We start from the raw sequence: 21,826 nt of genomic DNA, 5'->3' as shown, positions 1-21,826 counted from the left end.
CATCATGGATTCCAGCAGGCTTGCCCCAGAGGTCACCACTGTGAGGACCCAGGTCGCAAGGTATGTGTGGGGGTAGGGAGGCTGACCCCTAAACCTTCACCCTCAGGTCATCCTGGTCTGAGCCTACCTTCCCCCTCCCACCCCTGCTAACATCTGGGGGTCACTCACCCCTGCAGCACCCCCTCCACCGCTGGCTACCACTGCTGGCACCTCGGAGCTGGTGCTCACCATCTGGAAGGGACAGACACAGCTGGCATGAGTAGAGGTTCCACAGCCACACGCTGACCTCCAATGCGGGGTTGTGAGCACACCCATTCCTTCTGTCTGACCACAGGGTCAGGAGAAAGACTGTTGGGGCCTAGTATTTGCTGTGACTTTGGGAATCTGCTCCTCCCTGGCCTGGCAGGTAACCTGAAGGCATCTCAGGAGAGTTTTCATTTCCCAGCTCGGAGTGGGGGATGGGCAGGCGTGAAGCCCTGTGAGGCTCACTGGGCCTGGCCCGCTATACCACACCACAGTGAGGTGGCCCTGGGTTTTAGCTCCTTCTCAGGCCTCCTCTGGAGAGCTCTGCACCCTGCCTTCTATGGTCAAGCTCTGCCTCTGCACCTACTTTAACAGCAGGTTTGGGGGCGAATTTCTATGTCCAGGTGATCTCTGTTCAAGGTAGGGGACAGTATTTTCCCTGCCTGGGAGTGACAAAGTTTTCTTCTGAAATGGTCCAGAAAGCAGACAAAAAGGAGACTTGAAGCCAATATTAAATGGATAACAAAATAACATGTGGATAACTGGTATGGTCACAGGAGGGACAAGCAGGCCTGGTGCCTAGGACTTGGGGCTGCTGGCCAGGCTGGGCTGAGCATCCCTCAGCTTCAGGGATGTCCCTGATGGGGGTGTGGAGTGAGGGCACCTCACTGTGAAGTCATATTTGGTTGTGCCCAGACAGAGGGCGAAGCCAAGGCCCAAGGTGACCCCCAAGGGATGGCTGCAGCCCTGGGTCACCCCTCAGGGGCACTGGCACTCACAGGTGGGTCTGCAGTGAAGGAGGAGTCCTCGTCCTGGCCAAAGGAGCCACTGAAGGCCTTGAAGGTCTGGCTGTTCTGCTTGTGCTTCTCGATGGTGGCCTCAATGACCTGAAACAGAACCACAAAGAACGAGTCCTCAGAGAGGCTTCCAGAAGGGCGAGGGCAGAGTCCTGCAGTCACTGCATTTCCCCTGACCAATAGCCTCACGTGTTGGCAAGAGCCCCGTTCTGAGATGAGGAAATGAGGCTCTGGGATCTGACCAGCGGCGGACCAGGTTCCCACACCCCAATCCCCGTGGGTCCTGGGGCCATCCCGTGTGTAGTGCTCCACTCTGAGCTAGGGGCAGATGCTCTCTGGGAACGTTTAATACGGATCAGAGGCCACATTTCCATTTCCTGCATCGGCATTCCCATCTAATCTCTGTATGAATTTTCCCTCTCACTCACATTTCTGCTTATGAATCTTGGGAGTGGTTGGTGTTTGGCCTGATGGTGATCTGTCACTGCCTTGGCCCCTGCTCTGCCTTGGTCCTCCAGCCCTGTTCCCACCATGGCCGGTTCTGAGCTGAGCCTACTCTGGCTGTCCCAGGGCATTGCCTGGCCTGTCTCTGGAAGTGCAGGCTTGGTCCTGAAAGTCAAATTGCTTGTCCTGCAAGACCTACTGCTCCTGCCAGCCTTGGAGAGGAGGGCAACATGGGTCCCCCTTTGGAGCTGCCAGATAGTGGAGATCCTCCCCCAGGATGAGGGCACCCCCCCCCAGCATGCCCACTTCTAGGCCTTTATGTTTAGTTATTTCCTGGGGAGCCCCCAAATAAGAGAATGGATTGAGAGGTTTGTGACATCTGAAGGTGGTTACAAATTCGGTCACTCCATCACTTCAAGGTGGCTTAGATGGGTAGGCAGTAGCTGGGGGGACATGGGGCCATCCCATCCCCTACTCCAACAGGAAATGGCCATACTGCTCAAGAATTTGGTCATTTGGGGAGGTCCCATCGTGGAGCAGCAGAAACGAGTTGGACTAGGAAACATGAGGTTGTGGGTTCGATCCCTGGCCTCGCTTGGTGGGTTAAGGATCTGGCGTTGCTGTGAGCTGTGGTGTAGGTTGCAGACTCGGCCCAGACCCCGCATTGCTGTGGCTCTGGCATAGGCTGGCAGCTGCAGCTCCCATTAGACCCCTAGCCTGGGAACCTCCACATGCCATGTAAGCGGCCCTAGAAAAGACAAAACAAACAAACAAACAAACAAACAAAAACAAAACAAAACAGAAACCAATTTGGTCACTTAGTTACTTAAAACTCTAGGAATGTCACACCTGAATCCATTCTTTCTTCTCCTCTTCCGTCCTGTAAAAGTCAAAAGAGTATTTTATTAATTTGGTCCTGGATACAGGCAATAACCTGCCAGACTTCTCTTAGCCTGGCAGCACATGCTTGAGCAGCTCACTGCCTGGAAATGCAACTCAAGGCCTGGATGAAAGGACCCCAAAGGCTCTGAACACTGGCCAGGATCACCAGATGAAGCCAGGTGAGGTCAAGTGTGGCCAGGGAGAGTTAGGTGTGGCCACGTGGGTTCATGTGGGGTCAGGTGTGGCTGGGTGTGGTCAAGTTCAAGTTCTTGTGCAGCAAAGCCCTCTGCAGTGGTGTAAATCAATACCTCTCTGGGCCACGGCATATCACTGAAAAGATCTCACATCGTGGGTGGAAGTTAGAGGCTCTCCCAAATACTGCCACAAGTCAGAGTGAGAGCCTGGCACCATCTTACAGTGTAGTGTGACAATAGCCACCAAAATTTAAAGCAGCCATGCTACCCTTTGGCTAGCATCTATCAGACGGACATAACAACACATATATACAAAACCTGATTCATGAACACTGCTTGCAGCACCATTTGCAAGAGAGATCCAGAGGAGCCTAGGTGCCTGCCAATGATCACAATGGAAAACTGTGTTGCTTTAGAAAATGGTGCTCATATATTGGATGACTTCTGATAAACTAAGTGAAAAAAGCAGGATGCAGAACAGATTACATGGAAAACAGTCAGCTGTGATTTGAAAAAGAAAGACATATATATGAGCACAGAAATTCTGGAAGGATTCTGTAGAGATGGTTAAGCATGTCTGCTGAGGAGTTTCCGTTGTGTCACAGCAGAAAAGAATCCGACCAGGAACCATGAGGTTTTGGGTTCAATTCCTGGCCTTGCTCAGTGGGTTAAGGATCTGGCATTGCCGTGACTGTGGTGTAGGTCGCAGATGCAGCTTAGATATGGCATTGCTGCGGCTGTGGTGTAGGCTGGCAGCTGCAGCTCTGATTCAATGATTCAAGCCCAAGCATGGGAACTTCCATATGCCAAGGGTGCGGCCCTCAAAAGTAAAACAAAACAAACAAACAAACAAACAAACAAACAAACAAAACCCAAGGATGTCTGAGGTTGGGGAATAGGAGGTGGGCAGAGGCTTAATTTTCACTGACTTCTCCTTAGTAGTGCTATATTTAAAACCATAAATAAGTGAGTAAGATGGATAAATAAAAACACACCAAAAGGTTATCCAGTTTAGAAAAGCAAACCACTCACTAAAATTTCAGGTCTAGGAGTTCCCATCGTGGCTCAGTGGTTAGCGAATCCAACTAGGAACCATGAGGTTGCAGGTTCGATCCCTGGCCTTGCTCAGTGGGTTAAGGATCCGGCATTGCCATCAGCTGCGGTGTAGGTTGCAGATGCGGCTTGGATCCCACGTTGCTGTGGCTGTGGTGTAGGCCGGTGGCTACAGCTCCGGTTAGACCCCTAGCCTGGGAACCCCCATATGCCACGGAGCAGCCCTAGAAAAGACAAAAAGACAAAAAAATAATAATTAAAAATAAAAATAAAATAAAATAAAATTTCAGGTCTAGCACATTCACGTGGCGGCAAACACTGAGGCAGCAGGGCCTACCGAGTTTGTAGCTCCAGGGACCTTTTCTTTCCGGTTATGATGAACGTGTGGGCTGCATTTGGCTTGATGCTATCCTGCACCTAAAGACATCCAACCAAGGACAAAATGAAAACAGAGGGTCACAGAGCAGACTCTGAACTGCGGACTCATACCCTTAGAGTTGGAGATCTTTCTCTGAGAAGGCAGCAGAGCTGACCCAGAGGGTCTGCAGGGAAGGTGCCTGGCTTCCCAGGAAGTCAGTGCCAGTGTCTTTCCCCACAAAGGTACCCACAGGCACTCCTGACATGGGGATGGGAATCTTCAGGGAAGAGCCAGGAGGATCTCCACAACTCTGCAGGGGGTTCTGAGGCCCTGTGAGCAGGTACCTCAAGTCTGCAGGCTTCTGCAAGGGGGAGCCAAGCCTCATCGCCTTTGACACCCACTCCTACTGCCCTGGGCTGGATGTGGTGCAGAGGCTGACCACAGCAGGAGTTTTTTCTGCATCACTAATGCAAATCTTCACTTTTTAGAATGATTAGATCTTTGATTTAGCCAGTATTTTTGAAGTGCCTGTTAATTCAAAGACTGATTCCAGCTCCAGTAGTCCCATAGCACTGGCGACTCAGACGGGCTCAGGGAACAGGGACATCAAGGACAAGGGGTCATCTGGACCTTGGGCTCAGGTGACAGTAGAACCTCATCTGGGTTCCAAATTGGTGCAGAAGAGGAGAGAGCAGGAGAGCGAGCACCAGAAACAAGGCAGAACAGGCACCTCATCTGCATTCACCCCAAGCTTCCCTGGGGGTCTGGAAATGGGGCCCTGAGGGCTGACTTCACAGGGGACAGGAGATGGCCCAGGTCCTGGCACTGTCCATCCTTTGAACACGAGGCCAGCCGTGCCCTGGCAGGTAGGCCAAGTAGAGGGACAGGGGATTCTGCCCACTCTGCCTAGGATATCAGGCCAAGGCACCCTCAGAGATGTTCCCCCCTTGCTGGGGTCACAGACAGAACCAAGGCTCAGAGAAGCCGCAGGCGACCAGGTGCACAGCAGTGAGGCTTTAGCAGCTAGAGCCTAGTGTCCCCACAGCTATTCTGTTCTCCCCCAAGGGACCAGACTGGGTGGGAGGGGCTCACCCACCTGGAGACCAGAAATGTCCATCTTCTCCCGGACACTGAACTTCTGGCCCATGAGCCGCAGTTTGGGCACACAGTAAAGGATCATGCTGTTGAACTGCGATAAGCACAGGATGGGCAGGCCCGGAGCGAGGGGCGCTGGATCCCACTCAGCGCCCAGGGAGGAGGTGGGGCGTGGCTCTAGTAGGGCGGGGCGGCGGGGGGTGTGTGGCTAGGTGGGGCTGGGCTGACTGTGGGTGTGGCGTTTGCTGGGCTGGGGGCTTCGCTTGGTGGATGGGCGTGGCTCTGCAGCTGGTTGGACCTAGGTTGGGCGAGGGTGTGGCTCCGCCACTGAGTGGGGCCAGGCTCTGCACCTGGGCTGAGCAGGCTGAGCATGGCGTGGCAGGGGAGTAGCTCTGCTGCAGATGCAGGCTGGGCTGGGTGTGGCTGGACTGGGGTGGGGGTGGGGCGGTGGGCTCACCAGGAAGAGGTGCCTGTCCTGAGCCGTGCCATTCTTGGCTGACAGCTTCTGGATGTGGCCCTCCTTGATCAGCTCATTTGCAGGGTTGACGATGTCTTCCTCCCCACCCAGTCTCTCATACACCTCCAAGAGCTTGTGCATTTTCTCCTATGAGAGAACGAGAGACTGGGGCTCAGGCAGCTGTGCAGCCACACGGACTGGAGGGAACCGAGAGGTGAGTGGAACCCTGCTCTGCAAGTGTGGTCCAGAACCAGGAAGGGATCACAGCCTGCTGACAATAAGGTGGGAGGGAAAACGCGGGGTGACCCTAAAGACGGTCACTGCCCTTTGCAGAGAATAATAAATAATAATAACTGCTAACACCATTGCTATGTGCCCAACCCTGTTCTACACAATGCAGGTATCAGCTCGTTTAATTCTAGCACTGATCCTATGAGGTGGGTGCCATTATTATCTTCAATTTTACAAAGAAACTGGGGCACAGAGAGATCAGGTGAGTTGCTGGAGATGGTTCAGCTAGAGAACTGGGACTAGCCTTTGCAGCTCGCACACTGCACTCCAGCTCCTTCTCTGGGGGAGCAGCGAAGGGCATCAGGTCAGAGGAGACATGTTGGGCAGCCGCAGCTTTTGCCCTGGACAGTCATCTGCTCTTATGGTAGCCTTAACCTGGTTTCCTGCTCCACCATCAGAGGGCCCAGAGCATCATGGGACCAGACCTGTGCCTATCTGCACGTCATCTCCCTCTGGCCTCGAGACTGGTTGGGTGGTGGTTGAATGGCCAACCAACACCCCTGGGGTGTGAGGGAAGAGAGTAGGCAGCTCGTTGCTCTAGCTCTAAGCTGAGAGGCCACAGATCTTGACCAGTTGCTGCCAGGACTAGGGCCTGAGCCAGGAAGGAAGGAGTGAACACAGCAGAAGTCAGAGCTGAGCCTGCAGGAACCTCTGCCCAGCAACAGGGAGCTGGGTTCCACCATGCTGCAGCAGCCACTGCCCCTGGACCTGACACATCTTAGCCTGCAGGCCCCTGGGACAAGGCTGGTTTGGCTGGCCCTTCTGGTGTGGACACAGGTAGTAGATGTGGGCATGAGAGCAGGAGGGGGCGCCAGCACGGAGGGTGAGGGGAGCAGACAAGGCAGGGCCGCAGAGGGGGCTTGTGTACTGGGGGGCTGGGTGTGCAGTGGGCATGTAGGAGAGCTTGTGTGTACCTGGGAGGCAGTGGCAGGCCAGGAGGGTTTTGAATAGGGAATGACAAAATAAGTGACTCATAGAAAGCCCTGGGTGGAGAAGTGTGGATCAGAAGCCAAGGAGGGAGTTCCCTGGTGCAGAGGAAATGAATCCGACTTGGAACCATGAGGTTGCGGGGTTGGATCCCTGGCCTCGCTCAGTGGGTTAAGGATCCAGCGTTGCCGTGAGCTGTGGTGTAGATCACAGACGCGGCTCAGATCCAGCATTGCTGTGGCTCTGGTGTAGGCCAGAGGCTGCAGCTCCGATTAGACCCCTGAGAACCTCCATGTGCTGCGGGTGTGGCCCTAAAAGATAAAAAAGCAGCCAAGGAGACTGGAAGTGGGGAGGCTGGGGTGGTGGTCCAGGCTGAGGGGTTGGGAGCATGAGGAGGCTCCCATGAGCACACACTGATGACAGACCTTGCCCCACCCCTGACTAGAGCCCCCTGCCTGTCACAGAGGACTCTCCAGACTTGGAGAGAGAACTGTCACACATGGGCATGCTACAGTGGAACAGGTGTCCACACCCAGGGCCTCGTCCATGCCCCTCAGAGATGTAGGCCATGGGGGTCCCCAAAGGTCCACAGGCTGTGTGTGAGCTCAGGACCTTGGACTTCCACGAAGGAGCTCTTTCTCCTTCATTAGATGTAGTCTTAGGGAATAATGAAAGGGGGAGGCAGATAAAAAAGACCTAGAATGAAATGTCACCTGTTTAGGGTGTCATGGGTGCCCCACAGCGGCCCATCTGGTCTGGGGGCTCTAGACCCAAACCTGGGACAGGCAGGTAAGAAGGACCCAGGATGTGGCCCACCCATGGCAAGAGCTGTCCCCAAACAAGCGGCCTGTCTCCTTTCTCACTTTTAAGAGATGTGGGGTCAAAGAAATATTTCACTTTCTTTTTCCTCTCGAAAAACAACAGTGGCCTTGGGAAAGTAAATAGGTCTCAGGATTGAGAGAACCAGGGCTGGGTGGGGACTGTGGTAGCCTGGAGAGCTGGCCCATGGAAGGGGTGCCTCACCTTGTCCCAGGTTGTAGTGTGGGCCTGGGGCTTTCCAGGTTTTCCAGTAAAGCCAGGAATTTGAATGCTCCTGTGAAATGCTCTGAACTTTAATTCTGGGCAAAGATTTAGAAATTCTTACACCATGTGCAGGCAGTGTGGGGCCAAACAAGGGCCTGTGAGGCAGGGCCACCTGGTTCAAAGGGCACTGATATAGGCTAGGAGACCTCCCCATCCGCAGACCCCATTACCTGGAGGTGTTAAATCTACAAGGGGGGATGCTGTCTCCTCCACCTTCAGGCTATATTTGGAGGTGGGGCCTTTGGTGGGTGATTCGGTGCAGAGGAGGTCATGTCATGGGGGGAGGGAAAGGGAGAAGGGGTGAGGATATGTTTGTCATGATGAGGTTAGAGCCCTGATAAAAGAGACACCAGAGAGCTTGCTCTCTCTCTTTGCCATGTGAGGACACAGCAGGAAGGTGGCTGTCTGCACACCAGGGATCAAATCTGCCAGCACCTTGACCTTGGATTCCCAACCTCCGGATCAATAAGAGTAAATGTCTGCTGTTGAAGCTGCCTGGTCCACCATGCATTGCTATAGCAGCCCCCACTAATGAAGACAGAGCTTCAGTGAATGAATGAACAATGAAATGAATGATGCTAACACTGGGAGTTAAGACTAAGAGCCCCATGAGACAGGTTCTGTCAGTGACCTCATTTTACAGATGGGGAAACTGAGGCACAGAGTGCTGAATACCTTACCAGCAATCACCAAGCTGGTAAGGGGCAGGCCCATCCAGATGTCAGTGGAGCCTCTGTCTTCCTGGCGGCCAGATGGGTGAGCGTGCATGCTGATGAGGCCTGGCCCACCCTGTGCTCTCCCTGCCCCAAACTGCTGGTCCCTGGGCATCTTCCAGGAGCCCCCAGACTCACCATTTTCCGAATGGCAGCATTGGAGTGGTTGGCAGCGGTGGAGATGAGCTCCAAAGACCCTGCAGGAGGAAGACAGGGTCAAGTTGCAGTAAGCCTAGGGGCTCCACATAGGCTGTGGCCCTGGGAGGCTGGGTGCCAGGTTCTGCCCTGCTCCCACCCTTTCCCATGGTGGTACTAGGCTGCTCATGAGGCCTGGCCCAGGGTGGGGGTGGGGTGCAGCCCTGCAGATCCATCCCACTTGCTGGGGGGTCTGCAAGGCTAGCCTTCTGCTCTCCTGTGCACACCCTGCCACATGCTGCTCACCAGCTGCTGTCAACAAGCCAGGAGCAGTCCTGCCAGCCCTACGGGGTCTTCCTTGGGTCCTAAGCTCTGCCAGCACTTAGCAGCCCTCTCCACAGGATCACCATCCACCCCCTACACTGCAATGGGGGCGGGGGCATTTTTCCCTCACACTCAGCTACCCTCAGTCATTCCCTGTGTCTTGTTTAAGGGGCACTTGGAGCTTTCTTCTCTCTCTGTCTATCTCAGTATCTCTGTCTGCTTCTCTCTTTCTGCCTCTGACTTGCTGCCTCTGTCTCTCCAGATGTGGGTTTTCAGCAGGGGCCCCAGTTCCCACCACCCAGGAGCCCCTCAGCCTGTGGCTGGCCTGGCTCACTCTCTGCATCCTTCCAGTCCGGGGCATCCTCTGGGAGCCTCTTTAGATAGTCCTTGAGCAGCAGCTCGTAGCGGGGGACCCTCTGCACAGGCTCCAGCATGTGGTGCTGCAGAGTCAGATTTCCACACATCTCCTGCTTCTGTGGGGGAGACAGAAGTGGCATGGGTCCCAGGACCACCCTCTGCTTCCAGCCTCTACAGCCCCCAGGAGGCAGCCTGCCGACCACATCTTACAGCAGAGGAAATGGAGGCTTGGGGAGGCTGAACAAGGGAGTAGGGAGCTGACCCCTAGGCAGGCCAGCTCTAGACTAGTGCTGGCATTTGGATACACATCCTCACTGGGGACTGTCCCTGGGGACAGCTGGGGAGGCCCAGATGTAAGTGAGGGGCTGCGGCTGCAGGGGCGCAGGCAGAAGGGAGAAGAAGACACTCAGATAGCATCAGAGCTTCCTCTCTGGGAAGGGCTGAGGATGCTGAGAGATGCAGGAGATCTAGGACTGTACACTAAGAAATCATGATTACAGCAGGACCTGATTACAGTGGGATCTGAGGAAAACACAGAAAGTTATCAAGGGGCCACCCCAAATCTGGCCTGGCCCTCCAAATCCTCAGCAGAGAGGGGCTCAGTGCCCATTAACTCTCCAGGATACACTTATGGAATGTAGATGCACTTATGCACGTGTTGAAACACATGTATGTACACATGCGCATGTGTGTATGTACTACATGTGTGCATGGATGTGCATGTGGTGCAGACTTCAAAGATTTTTTTTTAAATTACTGTATTTAAAATTGGTGAATGAGGCTAATTAAACCCCCAAAACTCTGTATAGAAAACAACATCATAAAGTGAAAAAATGAAACATCAATGGGGAAAAATAATTTGCAACGCATCTGACAGTTAACAGCTGACATGTTTTTTGCTTTTTAGGGCCACACACTTGGCATATAGAGGTTCCCAGGCCAGGGGTCCAATTGGAGCTGTAGCCGCCGGCCTACACCAGAGCCACATCAACGCAGGATCTGAGCCTTGTCTGCGACCTTCACCACAGCTCACGGCAATGCTGGATTCTTAACCAGCTGAGCAAGGCCAGAGATAGAAACCGCGTCCTCATGGATGCTAGTTAGGTTTGTTAACTGCTGAGTCACGATGGGAACTCCAACAGCTGACATTCTTAACGCATAAAAACCTAATGAATCAAGAAGAGCAACATGGCAATAGGCAACAGCAACCTGAGGTGTGAACAGGCTCTTTGCAAAAAAGAGAAAGAAAAGATTTATGCAAGATTTTCCTAAGTGCTTGCATTAATGATCCAGATTCTAGCAAATCACTGTGACGACACAGATTGCACACCCTCTTTGAGCCACGATTTCCTCACCCGTGAAATGAGAACAATGGCTTGTCTCGTGGAGTTCTTTTAAGGATCAAAGACTCAGTAGAGCATCTGGACATATCTCCCAATTTTACTGATTTTTCTCCACATTGAAACACAAACCCAGCACTGTGTCCATGAAGCCGAGGTGGGGCTGCCCTACCTGGATGCCTTGGACGATGTCTTTAAACAGTGGTGAGCGCTGGGTCCAGGTGCTCACCAGCTCCACAGCCCGGTCAAAGTTCTTGACATACTCGCCATACATCTTGAGGAATGGGGCCAGCTTCTGCAGGATATCTCCAAGCCGGGGGTTGGTATCCCTTCGTGGGGGAGTGAGAGCATCAGACAAATAGCTTCAGCAGAGGGCGAAGGTAGGACAGGGACTTCACTGGGGGGCTATGGGGCAGTGGTCTGCTCCCAGCCCCATGTGATGTGGGCACGCTGGTCACCCTCTATGTCATGTAGGATGGAGAAATAGAGTGTTAGCTGGAGGTCAGTGAAAGGGTCGTGTAAAGTACTTAAACAGTGCAGGCACAGAAACATTGCTCTGTGAACAAAAGCAGGGGGTGTGGAGTTCCCTGGTGGCTCAGCAGGTTAAGGATGTGGCATTGTCACTGCTGCGGCATGGGTTATTGCTGTGGTACAGGTTCAATCCCTGGCCCAGGTACTTCCGCATGCAGTGGGCTCAGCCAAAAACAGTAACAATAACAACAGCAAAAACCCCAGAAGTTGTTAGCAGTAATGGAACCACTCCAGTGAGAAGCCACAGTTATCAGAGAACCAAGGAGTTCCCACTGTGGCACAGTGGGTTAAGAATCAGACTGCAGTGGCTCAGGTTGCTGCAGAAGTGTGGGTTCGATGCCCAGCACAGTGGGTTAAGGATCTGGCATTGCTGCAGCTGTGGCCTGGATTCAGTCCCTGGCCTGAGACGTTCCATATGCCGCAGGTAGGGCCATTAAAAAAAAGAGAGAGAGAGAATCAACTCTGGCAAAGTTATGGGAAAGCAGCACTGTGTAATAACGACTGGTTTGGACAAAGATTTGGAAATAAAGCTCAAAAAGCATAAAATACGTTAATAATCTTTAACCTTAGAACTGTGAGAGAGTTATCCTAAAGAAATCATCAAAAAAGTGTACGCACAAAGTCATCCTCAGCAATGTTACTAGGAAGGCCAAGCCAGCCCTGAGCTTCAACCCATTGGCCTTAGGGACAGAGTATAACCTGCTCTGCAGATGGAGAGTGTCCTTCTAAAGATTACAAATTTACCTGGACTCTCACTGAGCCTTGCGGGGGCAGGGACACCCCCCAATTATGCCCCCCACCCCCCAGTCTCTGTGCTCTCCCTGGTGAGGCTGCAGCTTAGAGAATGGGCTCTCGGGGACACCGTGGGAGAACTGCACACTGGCTCAAGCCAGGCCAGCGAAGAGGGGAGATAGAGCCACCAAAGCAAAGCTGCAGTAGCACCCACAACAGAGAGGGGAGCACATAGGTGAGGAATGGCAAGCTGGCGGCCAGGCCTGTGAGGTTTTATTACCATTTCTTGCAGCTGAGCTGTTCCTCTGCTATGAGTGAATAGAAGCAGCAGAGGGATGGACAGACAGGGACACTGTTGAGGGAGAAAAGCTTTTCATTTTTTTAAAGCAAAGGCGCATTATATCCTAGGAGGGAAGATAAACCGACAAGTATGCTCTATTCTTTGTGTGGTGTTTATAAATGTCAAACTTTATTTATTTATTTATTTATTTTATTTTCTGGGGCTGCACCTGAGGCATATGGAGGTTCTCAGGCTAGAGGTCTAATCGGAGCTGTAGCCACTGGCCTATGCCAGAGCCACAGCAACTCAGGATCCAAGCTGCATCTGCGACCTATACCACAGCTCATGGCAACACCGGATCCTTAACCCACTGAGCCAGGCCAGGGATCAAACCCAAAACCTCATGGTTCCTAGTCGGATTCGTTAACCACTGAGCCACGCTGGGAACTCCTCAAACTTCATTTAAATCCCACAAAGCTCTGACCAGGTATTAAAGTCCCTTTAATTTGCAAATGAAGAAGTCAAGACTTGGAGACACAGAGAGGCTGTGGGGTCAGGACTGACCCAGGACCCTGCAGAAAGAGAGCTCAGGGCACTATGAGACAGCCCTCCACTGCCCCCAGGTGCTTCCTCCTGGCTTTGGGGCATGCAGACCCTGTATTTAGAGGCTGATTGGCAGGGAGAATTCAACAAAACCCCACAACAGAATCACCATGATCCTTAACCACCAAGGGCATTGGAAAGAAACTGCCTGGGAGATACCGGCCCCTCTGCCTCTCTGCACCATGCGCTGCACTTACCACTCAGTTGTGATCCGCGTCTGCAGCTCAGGCAGGAGGAACTGCCCGTGGAAGCGGTAGATGGAGGAGATGTTAGAGAAGATGCCTGTGGTAACTTCTGAAGGGATCCCTGCTTCTGTCAGCTGGGTGCAGAAAACCTGGGCACAGAGAAGCCCGCACAGTGGTCACTTGATGCGCATCACTGCAGATATAGTTATAATCATGCTTCTGCTGCAGGTATAGGAGCTGGAGAGAGGCTGCCTCTTTCTTTTCATCAAGAAAACACAGCTCCCAGTGTTTTCTTGATGAACCTCCCACTTCATCAGTGCAGCTCAAAGAAACTTATGGTCTTAAAGCAAGCTCACTTATGGCTAAGAATTGGGGGTGAGGCAGGGACGGTCCCCTCTAGACAGGGACATTGCATCTTTCTTTCATCCACCTCTTCTGGGGAATGGATAGTCCTAATTTCCTTTCTGTGCTTTGTGAGCTACAAACAGAAGCGGCACCAGTTTCTGTTGGGGTTTTACTTCCTGTGCTTATTAACCCCAAGTTGCCAAGTGAGCAAGGAGACTGCCACCCACTGTCCCAACTATTTAGGCAGGAAGAGTCCAGAGGCCATTTACATGCTCAGATAATTTAACTGCCAGGAAGAGAAAAATCCAAGGTAATTGGACATGACTTTTGCCCCAGAGTCATGAGTTCTGAAAGCAAAAACTAAGAATTTCTTGAGGAGACTTAAATTTGCCTGAGTTTTGGTATTCATAACAGTCATACTCCAATTGCAAGGCCTAGCTAGTGCTAAGATAGAAAGTTTGCCTCTGAGACTGCTCACTGAAACTCTGGAAGTGGACACAGGCAGGTCTCAAGCCAAGAGGGCTACCTGGTCTAGCAGATGCAGCCGTTTCACGTAGGTCTCCTCGGTGTGCAGGAGCTCCTGGGCAATGTGGAGCAGCTTCTGAGGCTTAGAGCACTGCAAAGAAAAGAGCAACAGCTCACCTGGGGAAGATGAGCTTTGGAGAAGCAGCCTCTAACAATGGATACCTGCTTTATCAGGGGCCCTGAGGGGCCAGAGGAGGCTGCTGAGACTGGAATGTGGGGCTCAGTTCTCAGAGACAGGATTTCCAGGGAAACTTCTGGAGAAGGCATAACAGTTTCCACCACTACCTCCAAAGCTTCTGCAGCCCAGAGAAAATTCTGTCCTCCCGGGGCTTTGATTACAGAGCAGCTGCAATAGTCAAATCAAAATATATTGCAGGGAGTTCCCGTTGTGGCTCAGTGGTAACGAACCAGACTAGGATCCATGAGGACTTGGTTCAATCCCTGGCCTCACTCAGTGAGTTAAGGATTTGGTGTTGCTGTGAGCTGTGGTGTAGGTTGCAAACACGGCTCAGATCCTGTGTTGCTGTGGCTGTGGTGCAGGCTGGCAGCTACAGCTCCAATTTGACCCGCAGCCTGGGAGCTTCCAGATGCCACAGGTGTGGCCCTAAAGAAAAAAAGCAAACAAACAAACTCCATGTATATTGTGGAGTGACAGATTATAAAGCTATAGGCCCTCCTTCTCCCACAGAAACATGGAGCTAGCAACCATATAGCAACAAGAATACCTCTGTGAAAACTCTGGACACCAGCTGAGAGGCTACAGCTTCCAAGCCACTGTAAAACCAAGAAGAGAGTCTAGCAGTAGAGAAGGAAATCTGGTATGTTTGGCACAGCCTTTTGTGCTTCTCCCCCATGCAGCGCAGTATGACTAGGAGGAATCCTCTCCTCTACTGGGGCTCCTTCCTCTGGATGGAAACAAAGGCTGGAATTTTGCATCCAATGTTCTGCCTTGGCTGGGAACTGCCTGAGGGACTGGTTTCTGTCTTGCCTGACTTGGAGTGTTGTCATGACCAGCACCAGAGCCTGACAGCCACTTAAAGCAGAGGCAAGCCGGACACTGGAGCTGATGTGCTGCAGGCAGATGACAGGGGAGCAAGAGATCAGACGTAGTTTATGGGTCTCAGAACTTTCAGCCTGATTGGTGAAGGTTCTCCCTGCACAAAGCCAGCATGCAAAGACTGGAGAGGTGGTTGGTTTTCAGATGTCCAAATTCCAGCAAAAAATTACAAAGAAACAAGAAAACATAGATCAATTACAGGAACAAAATAAAATTTCAGAAATCAACCATTAAGAAACATAGACCTATGGAGCTCTCACTGTGGCTCAGCAGAAATGAAACTGACTAATATCCATGCAGATGCAGGTTCAATCCCTGGCTCTGCTCAGTGCATTAAGGATCTTGCATTGCTGTGAGCTGCAGTATAGGTCAAAGACGCAGCTCCAATCTGGCATTGCTGTGTCTGTGATGTAGGCTGGCAGCTGCAGCTCTGATTTGACCCCTAGCCTGGGAACTTCCATGTGCCACACATGCAGCAACCCCCCCAAAAAAAGAAAGAAAGAAAAAAGAAAAAACAAGAAACATAGATCTATGAGCAACCTACAAAAAATATTAAACACCTGTCATATAGATGCTCAATGAACTAAAAAACAACACAAAAAACTAAATGAAATCAGAATTGATGCATGAACTAAATGAGTATCAATTAATAAGTAGAAACTATAAAAAAGAGCCAACAGAAATTTTAAAGCTGAAAAATTTAATAACTAGCCTGAAAAACTCAAGCTAGATCATTTGAACTCATCAAATCATAGGAGCAAAAAGCAAAAACAATGAAGGCAAAGCAAAGTTCCCTAAGAATACTATCAAATGGAGCAATATCAGAGTCTCAGAAGAAGAGAGTGAAAGGAGCACAGAGCTTACTTTAAGAATTAAAGGCTGTATTTTCAGCAACATGGTTGCAACTAGAGATGATCATAGCATATTATTACAAAAAACCAACTAAATTTAAAGCAGGAAAGCAGTAAGAGAGGGACAAAACTACAAAACTTACAGAAAACAATAAAAAAAAAGGCAATAGTAAGTCCTTCCCTATCAGTAATTACTTTAAATGTAAAGGGATTAAGCACACCAAACAAAAGACATGGATTGGTTGTACAGATTTTTTTTTTTTAAAGCATCCAATTATATGCTACCTACAAGAAACTCACTTTAGATTTAAGGACATACTTAGGCTGAAAGTGAAAGATGGAAAAGATATTTCACACAAATTGTAAACAAAAGAGATTGAGTGGCCATACTTACATCAGACAAAGTGGACTTTAAATAAAAAACTGTTAACATGATACAAAAAAAAGGATATTATAGAATGGTAAAAGGATCAATTCACCAAGAAAATATAACAATTATAAATATTTATGCACCAAACATCAGAGCTCCTAAATATATGCAGCAAACTTTGACAGAATTGAAGAAAAAAAAAAAACAGATAGCCACCAAATAGTAGTAGGAGATTTAAATAATCCACTTTCAGCACTGGACAGGATATGCCCAATATCAATAAGGAAGCAGGGGATTTGAATAACACTAGACCAAATGAACCTAATAGACACATGCAGAACACTCCATCCAACAGCAGCAGAACACATTCTTCTCAAGTGCACACAGGACATTCTCTAGACCAGACCACATGTTAGGCCATAAAACAAGTGCTAAAAAACTCAAGAAGATTGAAATCATATAAAATATCTTTTCCAATCACAACAGAATGAAACTAGAAATCAACAGCACAGAGAAAGCTGGAAAATCACAGATATGTGGAAATTCGACAATGTGCTCTTAAACAAGAGCCAAAGAAGTCAAAAAGGAAATTAGAAAATAACTTAAGACAAATGACAATGAAAACACAACATATCAAAACTTATGGAATGCAGCAAAAGCAGTGCTAGGAGGGATGCTTATAGTTGTAAAGGCTTACTTGAAAAAGGAAGACGATCTCAAATCAACAATCTAACTATACCTCAAGATTAGAAAAAGAGCAACTAAACCCAAAGCAGTCAGGAGGAAGGAAATAACAGATTAGAGCAGAGATAAATGAAACAGAGTAGAAAAACAATGGAAAAATTTCAACATAACTAAGACCTGGTTTTTTAAAAAGACAAACGCTATTGATAAATCTTTAGCAAGACTTACCAAAAAATGAGAGAGGATTCAAATAAATAAAATGATACATGAAAGAGGAAACATTGCATAAGGGATCATAAGAGACAACTCTGACCAATTAAATGCCAGTAGTTGAATAACCTAGAAGAAATGGATAAATTCTTAGACACACACAACTACCAAGACTGAATCATGAAGAAAATAGAAAATCTGCACAAACCAATAGTAAATTAGGAGATTAAATAAGCAAGAAAAAAAACTTTCCAACAAAGAAAAGCCTAGGACCAGACACCTTTACTAGAAAAATAATACCAATTGTTCTCAAAATTTTCCAAAACAATTAAAGAAGAAGGAACACTTTCTGACTCATTCCGTGAGGCCAGCATTACCCTGATACCAAAGCTTTAGGGCCTTGCTGACCCTGGGGGGATGGTCCCTCCTAGGGTTCCTTAATTCCTAGAGGTATAAGGGATTCACCTGCAAGAATGTCTTTCAAATGCAAACCAACCCATCCAGAGCCCACACCCCAACCACCTTCTTTATATTTGCTATTCCCCTATTCCTGCCCTCATCATACAGGGCAAGGTGCCAGATACCCAGAGACAGCCCCTATGCCCAGAGCCCACTGAAATTATTCAGGCTGGCCAATCCTAGGCCTGATGACCATCTCACCCATCCCTTTCCTCAGAAACCACGATAAAAACTCCTGCTACATATGTAACATATAATATTTGTACATCAACTGTACTTCAATTAAAAAAATTAAATGATTTCATGATTTCGAAAAAGACTTTTGCTCACAGTTCACTTCCTCTGCCTCCTGACCCACCCTCGTGCCTTCCCTCTGGTCCCCCTGGCATGAAATGCCCCCTCCTCTTGGAAACTAGGAGAAATAGACTGTCTTTCAATGGCAGTTGTCCTCTCCTGATTTGGTAGCTTCACAACAAATGAGTGAAATAATAAAACCTAGAGTAAAACAAGGCCCTAGCTCACCCACTGAGACTGTGGCTTACAACGAATGCTGCGGGCCCGTGGCTGCGCTTTGCCCACCAAGGCTGCCTCTTGACAGGTTGACTATGGCCCCCGAGTACGCACCTCACTGCTGGCACCAGGCCTGGGTGATGCCAATGTAACTGACGTCCACGCTAGTCAATACCATCTCCACTGGGAGCCAGCAGGTCTGACTCTGGGCAAGTGGCACCTGTGCTTTTCTTGGGACCCAGTCACTTGTAGTTTAGCCATGCCATGCTCCCCACCACCTGCATAGGCGGTCCCTCTAAGCCTGGGGCTATCGGCTTTAATTCTGTGTCCCTGCAAGTCCCAGTGTAGAGTCAGGAGCCCAAAATGCTAAAGGGACTTGAATGAGCTTTTTCGCAAGGCTGACCCACCATATGTGGGCACACCTGCTTCCCAGGGCCATCTGCTCGGGTCTCCACTCCACATGCCTGGGCTCCCTTCCTGCCTCTGTCACACCCCCTGGGCGACCTAGGGTTTCCCCATTCATAAAACAAGGTGAAAGGCATGCTGTCTTCCTCATGGGGGTTCTGCAAGGCAGGCACCAAGCACGGACCAAGAGTGGTGTTCCACTAAGACTGACCGCCACAGCCACCCTGGGGTGGAGTCCCTGTGCCGCTGTGTGGCCATGGAACAGAGACTTGGGAGTGAGATCATCTCCCAAAGTATCAGGGAGACCCCTGCCTGCTTGATCCTTCCCCAGGGCCAGCTTAACCCATCACAGGGCCCTCTCTGAGCATGGCACCCGAGCGTGCACCCCACTGCTGGCACCAGCCCTGCATGATGCCACTGTAAACCCCAAATGCCCTCGGAGGACAGCCCTGCAACCCCTGACACCTGGGACAGGAAGGTGGCCTACCTTGGCTGGATCTGCGTCAGCCCTTGGAAGGCTGTTCTCCGCTTCTGGCTCCTCACTGCTGCCCTCGCCCACATCGCTATCGGCCTCCTCCCGAGGTGTCGTCCCCTCCGGAGCTGTCTCTGGGTGCAGCCCTTTGATGGTGGGGCCTGGGGCTGCTTCACTGCCCTCCTCACAGGGAAAGTGCTCACTGACCACACTGCAGGAGGGGCTGTCGATTCCGCTGTCCCGGTTAGGGGTTTTAGTGCTGCTGCTGGGCTCCCCGATGGAGCCCGTGTCCTGGGGACTGTCCCCCACAGAGACTTGGCTGTCAGGGCTCCCAGAGGCAGGATCCCCACAGTGGACTCCAGGTCCAACAGGGAGTGCTTGGAGCTTTCCTGGGTCTGTGCTTGGGAGCTCCAGGGAGGAGCTGCTAGGCCCAGCATCTGGCTCCCCCAGGGTGGCAATGGGGGCAGGGGGCATTGAGGACCCCCCTTCTGGCTCCATCCTCAAAGCTGAGCTCTCTGAACTCCTTGGGGGGGCTGGCCGGGAGCTTCCTGTGGGAAAGAAATGAGTGCAGTGAATGCCAGCTGGGCCTGGGCCAGCCCTGAGGTAGGACCTCATGGAGAAAGTCAATATGGCGGTGGGGGGGGGGCTGGTGAGAGTGAGGTAGGACTGTAATGTGAGGTCAACACCTGATCAGCCTCCTGGGTCCTGGCTTTCAGGCAATGGCAAATGGAAAGCATTTATTTTAAAAATAATTTTCTTTTTCCCTTTTAAAAGGGAGTTCTTTTGTGGTGCAGTGGGTTGAAGACCTAGTGTTGTCACTGCAGCAGAGTGGGTTTGATTCCTGGTCTGGGAACTTCCACATACCACAGGCATTACCAAAGAAGAAGGAGAAGAAGAAGGGGAAGGAGAAGAAGGAGAGGAAGAAAGGGAAGGAGAAGAAGGGGAAGAAGAAGAAGAAGAAGAAGAAGAAGAAGAAGGAGGAGAAAGAAGGAGAAGAAGAAGGAAGAGGAGGAGGAAGAAAGGAAGGAAGAGTGAGGGGGAAGGACGGAAAGAAAAAGTGAGGAAGAAAGGAAGAAAGGAGGGAAGGAAGAAATGAAGAAAGAAAGAAAAAGAGAGAAAGAGGAGGGAGGGAGGAATGAAGGAAGAAAGAAAAGAAAGACAAAGAAAGGAGAGGGTTCCAGGAATGAATCCTGAAGGGTGAAGCTACCTGCTCCTCAATTCAAAACACATGCACAAAATAATAGCTATAACTGTCATAAGCACAGGGGCTCTGGTCTGTACAGTGCTTTGGCGCCGTGGCATTCTTCATCCTACGACGCAGCTCTGGGGTCTGGCAGAATCCCCACCAAGACCCCCCACAGCATCACCGTCACTATTCTGTCTGACAGGTGACCAGACACTTTCCAGAGACTAGGGGATTGAGAAGACTGGACCTTGGCCCCAAATTCCTCCTCCACACTGGAGCAACTTTATGCTCTCACATGGTGCCCCTTCCGGAAACCCTTGTGGAGGAGGGCACCTTCAAGTGTCAGTCTAGGTGTGCAGAGAGGATCAAAGGTGAGGCTAGACTAGGGGAGACGGACATTGCCTGAAATCTTCCACTTGAACCAGTGGAGCTGTGAGAGAGGAGGGGGACCAGAAATGGCAGTTAGTACCCATGGTGACAGGTGGCTCACCTGAGGTGGTCAGACTCTGTGAAGGCACTGAGGTAGAAGGGTGGGTGTCAGGCTCCTTGCTACCTGTGGTCCAGGTGCGCTCCAGGTTGGCCACCTCAGGCCTTGCACAGGGCTAGGGGGATCTGCTGAAAATCTTCTTCTTGCCCAGCAGTGTTGAAGTGGAGCAGTTCAGGAGGTTCTTAGAAAAAAAAAAAAAAAAAAAAAGGGAAAGGAAAATGAAAACACCTTTGCTCACTGGCACTTGGAGCAGCCTGAGTGACAGGCCCAGGTCTCAAGGGAAAAGATGGAAGGGCAGCTTCATGCCACCACCCTCTTCCAAGTCCTGCAAGTGGATGGAGCACAGCTGAGTCCCTAGCCCCTGGTTCAGGGTGGCACCTATGGCAATGACCATGGTGTAGAGCAGCTTCTAGGGTCCAGCTTAAAACTGGGGCCAGATCTGGCGTGGTTGTAAGTTTCAGCATAGGTCGCAGATGCAGCTCGGATCCTCTGTTCCAGTGGCTGTGGCATAGGTTGCAGCTGCAGGTCTGATTTGACCCCTAGCCTGGGAACTTCCATAAGCTATGGGTGTGGCTGTCAAAAGAAAAAAAAAGTAACAACAAAACGAAACAAAACTGGGGCCAGAATTGAGGTTGACCCAGTCACACAGTGATACAGGTAGGCAGGGTCCCCTTGAGTGTGTAGTGCCTGCTGAGTGTGAGTAAAGCCAGCGGGCACCACCAGACACCCTTCTAGACACACACATGTCCTGTCCTCACACTCACACTCAACTCTGCTGCCAGTAGCTTCTTCACACACTCCCTTCCTCACTCTTAAAACAAAATAAAGAACCATTAGCGGAGAGACAATTCTCTCTCTCTCTCTCTCTCTCTCTCACACACACACACACACACACACACACACACACACACACACACATACTGAAGCCTGATCCGTGGCTGCCCATGCAGCAGAAGGGCCTCCAGACAGAGTGTTCTCAGAAGGGAAACATGAGCCACCTCTGCACACGCGTGGCATTAGGGGCTTGTAAGGCCCCAGGAGCCAAGCATCACCGCCAGCCCCTGCAATGGTCTTCTGTGATCTTGGCTTTTAGTGCAGTCAGATTTCTTCTGAGTGGACCTTTCTTTGAGTGGCACCAAAACTAGTACAGGGTGGACATTCATCTTTGGCTCTGCCACATTCTTATAGGGCTTAATGGGAAGAAATACCAAGATTTCTAAAGAGAAAATAAATGCTTTGTT

The 21,826-nt window shown here is 50.6% G+C and overlaps 1 protein-coding gene across 3 annotated transcripts in view; it reads right to left on the bottom strand.

Moving 5' to 3' along the window:
* Nucleotides 1-21,826, bottom strand: part of FGD3 (FYVE, RhoGEF and PH domain containing 3) — a 44,665-nt gene that overhangs the window by 11,758 nt on the left and 11,081 nt on the right. For 2 of the 3 annotated variants that reach the window (XM_047779303.1, XM_047779305.1), the window contains 13 exons: nt 20,589-20,766; nt 18,928-19,460; nt 13,896-13,985; nt 13,037-13,173; nt 10,866-11,022; nt 9,331-9,469; nt 8,676-8,734; nt 5,524-5,670; nt 5,068-5,160; nt 3,951-4,030; nt 2,334-2,364; nt 1,023-1,130; nt 169-231 (listed from right to left, as the gene is read on the bottom strand). In XM_047779303.1, coding sequence (XP_047635259.1) covers nt 169-231; nt 1,023-1,130; nt 2,334-2,364; nt 3,951-4,030; nt 5,068-5,160; nt 5,524-5,670; nt 8,676-8,734; nt 9,331-9,469; nt 10,866-11,022; nt 13,037-13,173; nt 13,896-13,985; nt 18,928-19,410 — 1,587 coding nt within the window. In that variant the 5' untranslated portion in view covers nt 19,411-19,460; nt 20,589-20,766. Of the gene's footprint in view, nt 1-168; nt 232-1,022; nt 1,131-2,333; nt 2,365-3,950; nt 4,031-5,067; nt 5,161-5,523; nt 5,671-8,675; nt 8,735-9,330; nt 9,470-10,865; nt 11,023-13,036; nt 13,174-13,895; nt 13,986-18,927; nt 19,461-20,588; nt 20,767-21,826 lie in introns of those variants that run through there. The other variant, XM_047779304.1, reaches the window with a different exon arrangement.

The sequence above is a fragment of the Phacochoerus africanus genome, chromosome 5 (genome assembly GCF_016906955.1).
Source record: "Phacochoerus africanus isolate WHEZ1 chromosome 5, ROS_Pafr_v1, whole genome shotgun sequence".
Classification (NCBI taxonomy): Eukaryota; Metazoa; Chordata; class Mammalia; order Artiodactyla; family Suidae; genus Phacochoerus; species Phacochoerus africanus.
This window is presented reverse-complemented; position numbering and strand designations above follow the sequence as displayed.